Genomic DNA, 13,346 nt, shown 5'->3' with positions numbered 1-13,346 from the left:
GTTTTTTTCTCCTCATCCTAAGGACTTCTCATCCGTGATGACGTCCATGGTAAAGATAATAGATTTTTGCCAGTTTTTATGACTTTATATGTATTTTCTTAAAACATGAGAGTCTTGATCTTCACTTATTTACTCTTGACCATGACAGAAAGATGGCACTGCCGGTTTTCTATGTAGAAAAACACTTTATTTACAATCTGACAAATGCAAAAAGGTATCAAACATCCAAACATCTCACTTAGATATTTCATCATTCAATTATAAAACCATTCCCATGTGATTTCTAGGGTCCTTATGATGGCCTACTGGAGAAATGACACTTAGCAGCTTAAAAAAATAAAAGAGTTTAAAGCTATGATCAGACATTTAGAGGCCTGTAATGAAAAAGAAGAAAAGAAACATAATACTGGACCTTCTTATCGTCTCATAACACGCATTAGTGTCACTCAAGTGTTGTTAAACGTATATGTACATATTAATGTAAAATACAAATATTTAGCAGACACATGGGCCTAGTGTGAACTCGTGCATTAAACATCCAGGTAGCAAACAAAAAAAACAAAAAAAAGCGCCATCAATCCGGTTATGTAAACAAATCCACCACAGTGGCAGTTCAGGTAGAGTCACGTAGGTGCACACTGGGCCTGGTTAGATTTGCATTTGTCCACATTACCAGTTCTGATCAGGCTGTCTCGCTGCTGGCAGATGGAGGGGAATTGTTTTCTGTCTCGTGCAGGTGCTCTGTGGATTTTAGGACATCGGGGTCTCTTGGACTCGCCATCATCTCCTCACTGTTGCAGTTCACAGGAGAGCCGATCTCAGATGAGCGGTCAATGGGCTTCTCAGGAGTGGTTTGCAGGGTGGAAGCAGGGAGTGGCAGGTTCATCATGTACAACATGTTGCCCAGGCGCCTGGACACCTGTGGAGCAATAAAGAGAGTTGGCACATTTTAGACGCATTAGTGTTTGCAAATGTGTCAGTGTCTAAAGGGAATGATGCACCTGTAGAGGACAGGATGTGCTGCAGAGCGTGGTCACAGTTAACAGCACCTGTGCAACTTCCTCCCTAGGTCGTTGCACAGGTGCTGCAGAGCGTGGTCACAGTTAACAGCACCTGTGCAACTTCCTCCCTTGGTCTTTTTCCACAGAATACTTTTTGAAATGTCACAGTAGAAAAAGCATAGGTGTAAATGATAAAATTAATGGCGGCTGAGTCCCGTTTGGCTGCTCCACTCTCTGTTTACATGCACAAAATATTCAGTTTTTTTCCCCTTATTCCAAAAAAGACAATATTCCTATGAAGCTGCTGACATGGCAAATGAAAATGAATATTTCACCAATATTTGTGTTTATGTGCAGCCACGTAAACTCCGATAAATGTTCCGTAACGTGTTGTTCATCATGTCAAAATATGGAAAATTGACTGTATAGCCTCTTTTGTGCCATTTTCACAGTTTTCCACCAGTTGTGGACCTATTCGACTGTGCAAACATAGCCTCCCTCTACATTCCTTCAGACACCTTAGTGAAAAGGTCAGCATGTCGACATTTACACATATCCAAAAACCTGTTGATATCCAAGCCCTTTGAAGCAATTTTATCATTTGTTATTTTGGTCTCTATAGATAAAATTGATTATAAATTTAAAACCTGAGATGAACAAATGCCACAACAAGCTTCACAAAATTTCCAAAATTTGCATTTGTTTAAGAGTTACTGTGTAGTGTTGCACCGGCCTTCCTGCATGAGATTTATACTACACATCCAATCTTTTCAAGGAGCAGCTACTGATATGTCTTTCTTTTATGTTTTTTTAAGATTATTTTTTGTTTTTTGCCTTTAATGACAGGACAGTGTTAAAGCATGAAGGGTGGAGAGAGCAGCAAAGGGCCGCGGGCTGGAGACGAACCCGCAGCCCCTGTGGCAAGGACGCTACCTTTGTACATGGGGCACCCGCCCTACCTAGTGAGTCACTGGGCACCCCGATATGTCTTCCGTTTAAGACTTGATTGGAAATGTTCAGGGAACACTCAGAGGCTGTGTTTTCTACCTGTGAGCGGATCTTAAGAGCTGGTCCAAGTTTGAGCCCCAGTGTGTCCAGTAGATGCTCGTCTGACAGGAGGGGCAGCGTTTCCCCGTCAATCATGTGGTCCTTGAACGTCTGCAGAGTGAAATCACATAACATTAGCACAGCAAACACACAGCAAACAGAACAAAGGAAAAAATTACAGAAAACTGTATGAACCAACCTGAGCATATTCTGAACATGTTGGTATACTGTTGATGAAGTTGTAAACGTCATTCACTGTCCACTTCCTTATGTCTTCAGACACCTCATCACCATTAAGAAAGAGATTGGGTGGACCTGGAAAAAACAATGATATACATCTGTGTTGGTGCTATAATGTACACAATAAATTCATCTGCTCTATTGTAATCTATCTTCAGGAATTTACCTGGTGGGAGGAAACCATTTCCAGGGACTGGGAACATGTAAGGCATGCCACCACCAGCTGAGGGATACATGAACTTCTCCTGGAAAGCTGAACACTGGCTGGATATGTCTTTATCATTTGCACCGTTGTTGGTCACATCTGACCCATCTTGACTGTTCACACAGGCTTTACGCAGGCCCGGCTCCCCCTCTTTGTAGTTCTTCCTGCTTCCTGCGGCCAGTTCAGAGTCTATTTTTACTTGATGATGCGTCTTACTGGTGGGACACTCCTCTCCCATGTCTCCCTTTGCCTCCACCTCTTTCTCCTCCCCTGATGTGGCTCCTGGGCTCTGCTCTACACTTTTATCTTCAGTTTGGCCTTTCAGGTTTGACACATGGCTCTCTGCGCTCTTGTGAACGGTTGGCCTCCTGCCGGCCCTGCGTCCTCTCTCTCTGTGCAGCGTGCTGATGGGTGGGTAAGGGCTGGCTGACATGAGGATGCTGTTTGAGTGCAGTTCATCGAGGGTGGGACGATGGACAAAGACATCATGGCCGTCTGGCATGCGCTGACGGCCTCTGAATGCCATGGGGTTGGGAGGGTATGACATGGGGTTATCAATTCCCATAAATCCCTTCTGGTGGGCGTTCTCCAGCTCCTTCTGGTGCAGGATGGCATTCATCTCCATTCTGAACAGGAGCACACACACTAATATTAGACATAATTGTGCAACAGTGATGACGTAGCCACATCATCACATTATTAAAGTCTGACAATACCTTGAATGTCTCTGTTTTATTCAGCAAATTGTGATGTAGATCTGTGTGTGTAGGTGGAGTATGTCTGTGAGACGATGATAATATTCTGCACACACTACCTGGCTATATTTTGCTTGTGGATAAGCTCCTGTCGCCGGGCAACTGTTTCCATGGGCTCCGAGGGCAAGAAGCCATAGCCAGCTGAGAGAGAAAGAAAAACACAGTTAACGCTCATTCACGTTCATTATGATGATACAGATGCTCTGGGCAATGCTCACCTGCTCCAGGAAAAGCTCTTCCAGGCAGGACATTGGCATGGGGAGGGAGAGGTGGACCAAGGTGAGGTCCCATGTGCATCTGCCTGGCATCAGAGGCTACCATCTCGGAGGGGGGAACCAGCTCTCTGATGAAGGAAAAAATCAGGAAAATCAGTCATATAGACATGATTTCAAGGGGACAGACATTTATGACAGATACTCAGCTGTTTGCATCTTTAACCTTTTAAGGTTTACCTCAACTGTCAGGTAAAGCACATTTTGAGTTACTGCATCTATTTGGAAAAAATGTACATAAATAAGCCTGATTGAGCTTTCTCTGCCATTCAGTTTAGGCATGTTGACTGACTAGATTAATCACCTAGTGGTTGTATGCCTCTGCAAATCATCCATGTCTGTTTAAACATGGATGCTTCACACACACCCTCCTCTCAGCAGCAGAGAGGATCTATACAATTAGCACAGACAGTTTCAAAGTGGGCACCCAAGATTAGTGTCACTGATTCAGTATCTGACTGAGTATCTGACTGATTCAGTATCTGTTCCTGTGATATGACGTTGAGTAATGGCAAGAAACGTGTTTTTGCAGAAGATTTAATGTCACATCGAAGTTGACCTTTGACCTTTTAAATATATGTCATTATTCAATTGTCATTGTCAGAATTAGTGCACAAATTCTTGAGTTACAGCCAAAAGCATGTATTGTAAGGTCACAGTGACCTTTGATGTTCAACCACCAAATTCTAATCAGTTCATTGTTGAGTCCAAGGGGATGTGACAAATTTGGAGAAATTCCCTGAAGGTCTTTTTGAAATATCACGTTCACTGGAATGGGACAGACGGAAAGACGGACAACCCAAAACTATAATGCCCCTGGTCTTTACTATTGCAGGCGCGGCGGCTTACAAATTCCACTAGATGTCGCTGCATCTTTAAATAGTATGCCTTTTCATTTCATCTCCTACAGGAAGTTAACAAACTTACTCCAGACATGAGGGCTCTCTGCGGTGGGATTTTCCAAGGCATAATGTTTTTGACATATTATAATTTTAGAGGTCTTACTGAACCGATTTATGCAACTTTACACAAAAATCTAATAACATAAATCTAATAAGGTTCAAGTGGTTTTTTTTTAAATAAAAAACATGTTCTGCCAAAATTTTGTCCTTTTATGGTAAAGGTAGTGAAGCTAAGCTAATGAAAATAAAATTGACTTTTCGCTTATTTTATTGTTTATTACAGGAAAGAACCCTACATCTGATTATTCATAGTTTTTAATATGATACATTTAATATTATCAATGACATATATGCTGAAAAAAATTTCATAAGTATGATTTTTAGTGTCTCAAGTATTAAACTGTCATTTTGTGATAAAGGTACTGATGTTAAGATAATACATTTACAGATTTTCTGAATTAAAAAAACATGATTATGTACTGTTTTAAATTTTTGAATTTTAATTTTCATATGTTTAATGCTTTTCCATTATATATTTGATGAAGCAATTATATCAGTATGATTTTTCACCATTTCTGAGAGTACTGTAATGGCACTAGTGCTAGTAATACTAGTAATTCCATGGTAACAAACATATGCGGGAATACTAACATATTACTAACATTACAACAGTACATAGTTTGCAATTTTGATTTTTCCTACTTGTTTTAAAAATACCATGAAGCAACATCAACAAAAAAATATCGATTTTTGTTATTTGATGTTTTGAAGAAATAAAAATGGCAAAGAAACACTAATTCTATTGTTTTTCTTAGGACATTAAAAGACTGAAGACTCATGAAAACATTTTCATTCTACAGAAAAGACCAAAAATATGTCTTATACACTTGTACGTGACAGCTCTCAGGGGTGCCCTTCACCACAGAGCTACAGTTTCAGTTTTAAGGGTGAATTCAGATACAGACCTCTCCATGAAGCGAGGCTCAAACTGCGTTGGGACCCCTTGTAACCTCTGCTGCCCCTGAGCGAGGATCTGTGGAGCCATGGCCATCTGGTTCCTCATTATCAGCTCCTGCCTCTGCCGCAGCTCTGCAAGAGAAGAAAAAGCACAACAGGTCACAGGGAAGCCAGTTTAGCCACAATACCTGAGATGTGCTCTGACTGTGAAAGCTGGAGGCTGCAGGCACTACTGAGCAGGTAACAATCTGCTAAAATCAATACATGGTAGACAAGGTCACAGAGTTAGTTAAACCTGCTCCACACTGGAAACTCATACAATCTTGATGGTGCCAGGAAACATGTAAAAAGAAAAATACTATGAATTTAAACACATTTTGTAAAATATTAAGTTTCTTTGGACTCCTGTTATATTTTATGTTGTTATGGTGCTTTGTCTCGACTGTGTTTCCACTTCTCACCTCCAGCTGACATGCCGTTGACCAGACGGTACCAGTGTTTCTCATCCAAAGCCCCCTGCTCTCCCATCGCTGTCATCTTCCTCAGCTGCTCCCGTGGGGTCATGACACACACGACCTTTGACCTCCACCTGACCACTGTAAAAGTTTTAAAGAGGGTCATTCCTTCAAACTGGAACATGTGACAACTACTTTGACAAAATTTTGACTATAACATTGCATGACATATTGCAGCTTTGAAGTATAAATTGAGCTCAGATGGATGTTTACATTTTGCAATATCTTATTGCTGCCATTAGGGGGTAGCAAATATCTACACATTCAAGAGGATGGACAGCGTCTTCTTATTTATAAGAATGCATGTTATTCTGCCAAATCAAACTTAATTCTAACAGCAGGGTTGTTTGTTGTTGCAGATGCCATGTGCCAGGTTAAAATAACTTATATCCATTACCTTTTTCTTTCTTTCTTTCTTTCTGTTTTTTTTTAAGTTTGAAGGGTAACTTTGGTATTTTTCGACCTGGACCTCTTTTCCCATGATTTTGCAACTAAGTGACCAATGGAAAAAACATTTTTCGAATTGGTCCAGTACTGAGTGATAGGGCTGCCAGCTGCAGTGAAACAGGCTGCAGTGTAATCCCTGCGAGCAATTGAGCACCATCAAAATACGGTATATTTTGATTTTGTATGTCCACAAAAAGTGCTTGTTCTTGACACTGACAGGCTCCGATTTTTTAATGTGTCTGACAACATTATACAAAGGATCCCTACAGTGCAAGACCTTTTTTAAAGAGTAAGATCCTTTTTGTTTAACCAGACACAGCCCCAAAACCATACAGCCAAACCTACCAGGCTCCATTTAAATAAGCACAAATTTTTATTATCATAAAACACATTTCATTTAAAGACGACAAAGACTACACAAAATTTTGGAAAAACATCCTGGTTCATTTTTCTAGTGCTCTAATGATCATCAAGCCTGGTCTGGTTGAAATAAATCCTTATTTCATCCAGTTAGATGTGAAAATATATAAGATATATACATGCTAGAATGACCGTTTATTTAAATGGAGTCTGGTGGGTTTGGTTTGTGGCCTGTTTCTTGTTAAACAAAAAGGATCTTACTCTTTAACGGAAAGGTCTATCTCTGTAGGGATCCTCTTCATAATGTTTTAGAATAACAATCTGAGCCTGTCAGTGGCAAAAACAAGCACTTTTAGTGGACATACATTGACGGTGCACAAATGCCCACAGGGTTTACTTCGCAGCCTGTTTTGCAGCTGCCAGCTACAGCCCTCTCGCTCAATACTCGACTAATTTCAAAAGTAGTTGTTCCCATGAGTCACTTAGACAAAAAAAACATGAGAAAATAGGGTCCAGGTTGAGAAATGCTAAAGCTACCCTTTAAGCAGAGCTGTGATGATTAAATATCTTTGTTGAGATTAGAACAGATTGGCAAAACACTAACAAAAAGTCCATAAATAATAAAATGTAAAAAACAGGTATTATAATAAACTGCCAGTAGGGGATCAATTATCATACACAAATTCAGTCCGTAACCTTTGATCCCTCCTCTCACCTCTTACCTCCATCTTAGCATTAGGCATTAATCTTAAACCAACCTTAACCCTAACCCTCACTGTAAACCTAATCCTAAACTTAAATTTAACACTTAAATCCAAATCCTAACCTTAATACTAACCCTTAAAACGGGGAGACTGGCAAAAAGTGGTCCTAATTTGCAGGATTTTTCCTCATCTTTTGACGCTTGCAATAACATTTAATCCTCGTAAGTGTAGTAATAAAAGGACACGCACATACACACTCCAAATGGCTGCATTGTTCTTGGCTGAGCCAGCAGCTTGTGTAAACATGCACAATCGACTTAAACACCTCCAATTAGCCTTCTACACCACAGAAATCCCATTACAAAATATGATACTGTAAACGACAGCCCAATAATCCAGTTCTGCTAATCCAGGAGCAGAGTGTGCAATATGCTCCTGGGTGGATGAATCTGAATCTGCACTCAAGTTCACCATCCACCTCTTCATATGATTATAACTGATCATTATTGTATTTGATGTTTGTCAATCTTTGTTTGGGTACATGCACCAACTGTGCACAGCATTTTTTTTTTTGCCGTCCCCTCCCCCAGAGAAATGCTGCTATAAGATTTCCCCGAGGCCTTGAGCATTATCCACAGTCCCTCAAGTTCCCTCTGAAGCCCATCTAATCTGAGGGCTGTAATCCGCCTATTAGTCCTGCAACAGTCTGCTAGCTACATCTGCTGACCTGCCTGAGACCGCCCTGCTGGCCCGTCCAACCCCCATCCCCACCTTCCCAGGCCCCTGCTACCCCCAGGATCCTATTAGCTAAGTCCTGGCTATACAGCACTTTAAAGGGATGTGTTAGAGGTAATCCGCACGTTTAGAGTTTTACCCTCAGCAAACCTTGCCTGTAAGCATCCCGGACAATACACCCTAAGTGCTAAGCCTATTAGCCTCCATTAGCTCCCAGGATGTCCTAAAAACACCTTGGGGATAAATCTGGGGATGCAATCGGTTTATGTGGAGCTATGTGGCGCGAACACATGCACCCTGCTCCCACCTACTTCTCTGCCAATGTCATAACAGCTAGCATCAGCAAATGAGAAGAGATGTATTTCAACATTTATGTCTCTGTAATTCCCAAGTGGGCACTAAGCTCTGAGCCTCAGGGCGTTGTGTAATGTATTATCGCCTTCACATTCTCTTTACTGGGAATGATTTACACTTTCACGTGTGATACTGCAAACAACTGTGCATATTTCAAGATGATTAGACTTTCTTTGAACAGCTTACATACTTAATAGAAAATGAAAAAAAATAACCAATAAATGCATAAATGAATTGATCCCTGAGTCTCTCCAGAAAGAGAAAATAGTCCAACGGACTGTGAGAGTCTCTTGCTTCAGGACGAGACGGGCATGTGTCCGCACCAGATAGTACCTCCCATGTAATAGCTTTACATTTTACCCTCAGAGCCAAACTGCCAATTTCCCCCCAAAAAATTAATATGTTTTGATCTTTGAGAAATCCAAATCTTTCCAGAATTCCCACAGGCTCTTCCAATCATCTGGATGACAAAATGTTCAGTTTATTGCATGTGTCATGCATATCATATCAACGTTTCTAAAGTGACGTAATATATGAGCTGCATTTGTCATCTGGGATGGTGGAGACACCTGTCATGACACTGATTGTCCTTTAGTGAGTCATTACTGTTTTTCCATCAACTTAGTCTCCGAACACGGTGTTTCATAGCGACTTGTTTGCAGGGATGGGGGCACCAAAAGGGGTTGTTTCTTTTACCAAGACATTGCTGCTTTTCCTGCCGGCATTGTGCCCCTCAAACCGGGTATCTTAGGCTAAAACATGATCTCCTCATGGCGTTAACCAAGTGGTTTTTGTGCCTAAACTGAACCACATGTTAACTATAGTGCTGTGAAAAGTTTCAGTGGATCCACTACATGATAAGTAGTGCAACGTATCCGTTGTTAGCAAAATGTGCAATGCCAGCATTTTTTCTGGCGGTTGCAATGACATTTGTACGTGCTTTTTTTTGTAAAAAACAAGCAAAATATCAACATTATTTTGGTTAAAAATGTGAAATATTGTAAAGAAACATCAGTATATACTAAAGCTTCTAGTTAGTTTTATTACCAATACAACAAACTCTGTTGGAACCTGCACTGACAACATTCACAACAACAAACTAACGCTAAAACCATCCCATCATAGACATGAGAACACATCAACAGAAGCAAAGTGCCATAAATGTAAAAGATAAGCTAAATACAAAATACCTTATAGCATGCAGGGTTTGTTGATAATGTCACAGATGATTACATTTTTAATTGTGTCTAACATTGTCCAAACTGCACAAAGAGATCCATCGACCATCTTTTTAGGGATCAGGAAAAATAGAGTCGCAACTTGAGAAACCAGGTCAAAAATCCTATTCATTGTGAGGACAGAATATCAAGCAGATGCTTAAAAAAGTTGATTCTGCAAATACCTTCAGAACAAGACTAACTGTTGTTTAACCACCTCTTTGGTTTCGTAGAGATTGCACTATGTTTCGTTTATCAGGAAAATCATACTTAGCTGTGTGGCTATAAAAGTAGACGTAATGCAAGAGAAGCTCAAAGGCCCAGGTGGCCTACTGACCATTTTTTAAATTCACACTGAAAAGAAATTGATTTAAACTGGTATTTTTTTAAACACTATGAATGTCAGTAAGGTGCCAAACTGCATAAAAGCATCAAAATAGAACTTGTTTATCAAAAAAAGCACCAGGGGAGGCTACTCGGACCCTTCGACAGAGGTGAGGCAAAGGTCTGAATTTCCTCAGTTCCTAGAAAGTGGCCCCTGGACTCCTGCCATTTTACAAAAGTGGCCTTGTGCAAAGCAAATTGAGTAACGCTGCCTTTCAGTCACAGCTAACACTTTGATTAGCTTTTGTTTTAAGTCTTTTAAGTGAAGTTGTAGCCTGAGACTTAACCTGTAGCGCTGTTACACGTCTTCAAACCTGACCTCAGTGTTGTTAGATGCACACATGAAAGTTTCAATGCAACATTTTGTGAGTGAAACTGTCATTACAGGTAAGGCTAAATAAAAAAACCCAAAACAAACTTGTGTCTCATATTTCCTCCACAAACAGAGGCCACACTGCAGCTGCCAAATCCGGGGATTGGACTCCTTGGATTTGCTGTTGCCTGGTTAATCTCATTACAAGAATGAATTAAAGGGAAAAATTGCTGACGACTTAGATGGAGCCCTGAGGAGGTCATATCAGACAAGACAGAAGTATTGTCTAGTCCTTCCTAATCCCCCCTCACACAACATGCTAAAGCCATGTCATATTCTGTCAGTTACAGGAGGCAGATTAGATTTTATGGGAGTTGTGAGTGGCGAGCTGTAGGTATTGATTTACGAATTACTTGTGGTGTCATGAGCTCACATTACAAAGTGTTGAAAAAGATGATTGAGAGGATGAAATTAAATATAAATCAATATGTATGGGGTGTCGGTGGCTTAGTGGTAGAGCAGGCGCCCCACATACAAGGCTGTTGCCGCAGCGGCCGGGGTTCAAATCCAGCCTGTGGCCCTTTGCTGCATGTCATCCCCTCTCTCTCTCTCCCCCTTTCACACCTGGCTGTCCTATCCATCAAAGGCAAAAATGCCCAAAAAACCATATCTTTAAATCAATACGTATATATATATAAATAAATAAACAGTTTAACGTAAACACAGATCATCACAGTTTCATGAGAACCACACACTCATGCGTCATGTATTCCAGCATTATTTTCATTTCAATAAGCGCTATTTACAGAATCTGGGCTAATTATTAGGTTAATTAAACAGATTTCAAGGTTGTTCCTCTAATCACATTGGCCTTTAGATTAATCACTTACTGAGGGATCAGTAGCCTTTTATACAGTTTACCGCTCACATTATGCATGACAAGATTTACCATTTAAAAGTTTTGCATTTTTATAACATTGTGATGCAAATACTCAGCTGCGTGCATTGATTTTAAGGTTTTGATGATATTCTAATGCACCAGGCACTTATATTGTACAGTCTGGAATAAACTAATTAGATTTTGTGCTTTTACAAGAATAGCTGCAGAGTAAATGTGATTTACAGCAACTAAAATACAACCTAAATAAATTAGTCAGGTATAGGAGAATGCACGAGGAGAGTGGGAAATATTGAAAGAGAAAGTTTTAATGGACTTACCTTCAAGTTCACACCAGTGTGCAGAGCTTGGAACTGGTTTTGTCCCAATTCAAGTGAAAAAAAAGCAAACAGAAAACCTTCTGACAAGCTGACAGACTGCCTCTCTCCTGTCCCTCTTTCACTTCCAACTAAATGGCCTCCCACTAACCAGCCAACTGGTCTGAGCGCAGCCTGCTGCCAGCTAACTGCCTTAACTAAAAAAGACCTTTTAAATACCGATTCATTTCATCTCCATTAGATGGCCTTATCTCCTGTGGTAAGCCCTCCCTGTCCTGACATCACTATGATCTCCCATCCAACTGCTTGCCACACCTTGCAACTGATGTGTAATTACTGAAGCAGCACTGGTCCTAAGCATGGAGCGTTAAACCTCTTTCAACGTTTACCTCACTAATCCCTTGTTAGCACTTTAGACCATAGTTAAGACACCTAAATGCTTAGCTTCCTTTTCCAGTGGCAAAATGTCCAGCCCCTTCTTAACTGCTCTGCGGCCACATGCAGAGAAGCTCCATGATTCTGCCTGTAGACTTAAAAAATCCAACAGATCAGGATTGTTTTTGTTTTTCTTCACATGTCGTTGTTTTATGTCTAGTTAGGGTGTTGGAGGTATTGCCCTCCCCAGGGTGCCAAAAGGGTTGACCCAAACATGCTTGGTGGTAATTTGCTAGAAATCTGACTAAATGTTGGCTGGATGATCCTCTCAGACCTCTTAATCTGACAGTTTGTGCTCACCAACCGCTTACAGCATGGGCCTGCACTCCTTTGAATGATGTTGTCTGTAATGCTGGGTGGACAGAAAGGTGCGCGCAGTCGGTGGGCTGAGGGGAATTTTGCTTAACAGCAGACATGATATGAAGGAGAGGGGCAGTGTGGTGTTTCTGTCTCTTTCTACAATCTGCAGGACAGCAAAGCACTCCTGGAGAGTTGGGTCAGTTTAGAGGTCAGTGAGCCCCTGTGTTGTTTAACATACATGCACATATACACTCAACTGCCAAAAATGAATGCAGTCTAATACAACAGTCCTGCAATTAATCTCTCCCTCATGAAGGTTATAATGTTCAGTTTTTGTTGAAACTGTCTCAGAGAGGCGTTGAATCAACTGTATGATCATTCTGTGGGGTGTATGTTGCAAAGGTGTGGACTCGAGTCACATGACTTGGACTCGAGTCACAAATTTGATGACTTTAGACTTGACAAAATCAAAAGACTTGACAACTCGATGTAGACTTTAACACTTTTATCACTGATTGACTTGAACATACTCTGTACCTTCCCCCAAACCCACAGATTAAAAATTATATTATTTAAAAAGTTTGCCATGAATCGATTCATTGCCCGTTATTTCCTACTTCAACTAATTTTAACATTAGTCTTTTTATTTCATTTAGACATAAAACAACGTCCCTCAGAAACTGTCTTACAAATTTAGGAAGAGAAAGTTATAGACATTTTTTTCAATGTAAGATGAGTTTACAACAAGACAGGGCAGAAACATGCAAAACTCTTTCCGTTGTAGCGCTATATGTCAATGCAATATTAGCTTTACACTTTTTTTCTGATTTCAGTTACACTTGGTTTAAAACTTTTCAAAAGAGGTGTTTTTATTACCTTGTCCACCACAAACTACATCCTCTAAAATGGCAGCTGAATCAGCGCCCCTTTAAAACAGTTTCAACAATAACTTAACATTATAACCTTCATTAAGGATTCAGGACTCCTG

The 13,346-nt window shown here is 40.5% G+C and overlaps 1 protein-coding gene across 1 annotated transcript; it reads right to left on the bottom strand.

The window, feature by feature from the left end:
• Positions 1-276: 276 nt before the first annotated feature.
• samd7 (sterile alpha motif domain containing 7) lies at positions 277-11,732 on the bottom strand. The gene is made up of 9 exons (XM_049598208.1): positions 11,627-11,732; positions 5,841-5,975; positions 5,388-5,511; positions 3,467-3,591; positions 3,308-3,389; positions 2,455-3,119; positions 2,248-2,363; positions 2,049-2,159; positions 277-919 (listed from the first exon to the last, which is right to left on the bottom strand). The coding sequence occupies exons 2-9, from the start codon at positions 5,941-5,943 to the stop codon at positions 683-685; spliced, it is 1,563 nt and encodes a 520-aa protein (XP_049454165.1). The 5' UTR covers positions 5,944-5,975; positions 11,627-11,732; the 3' UTR covers positions 277-682.
• Positions 11,733-13,346: the final 1,614 nt, after the last annotated feature.

The sequence above is a fragment of the Epinephelus fuscoguttatus genome, linkage group LG15 (assembly GCF_011397635.1).
Source record: "Epinephelus fuscoguttatus linkage group LG15, E.fuscoguttatus.final_Chr_v1".
Classification (NCBI taxonomy): Eukaryota; Metazoa; Chordata; class Actinopteri; order Perciformes; family Serranidae; genus Epinephelus; species Epinephelus fuscoguttatus.
This window is presented reverse-complemented; position numbering and strand designations above follow the sequence as displayed.

Bases quoted from the DNA above. Each gene is read 5' to 3' on its own strand.
- samd7 (XM_049598208.1), bottom strand. From the start codon at position 5,943: ATGACCCCACGGGAGCAGCTGAGGAAGATGACAGCGATGGGAGAGCAG. The intron at 2,364-2,454 runs GTAAATTCCTGA...TGTTTTTTCCAG, and splicing joins AAATGGTTTCCTCCCACCAG to GTCCACCCAATCTCTTTCTT. The intron at 2,160-2,247 runs GTTGGTTCATAC...TTCACTCTGCAG, and splicing joins CATGTTCAGAATATGCTCAG to ACGTTCAAGGACCACATGAT.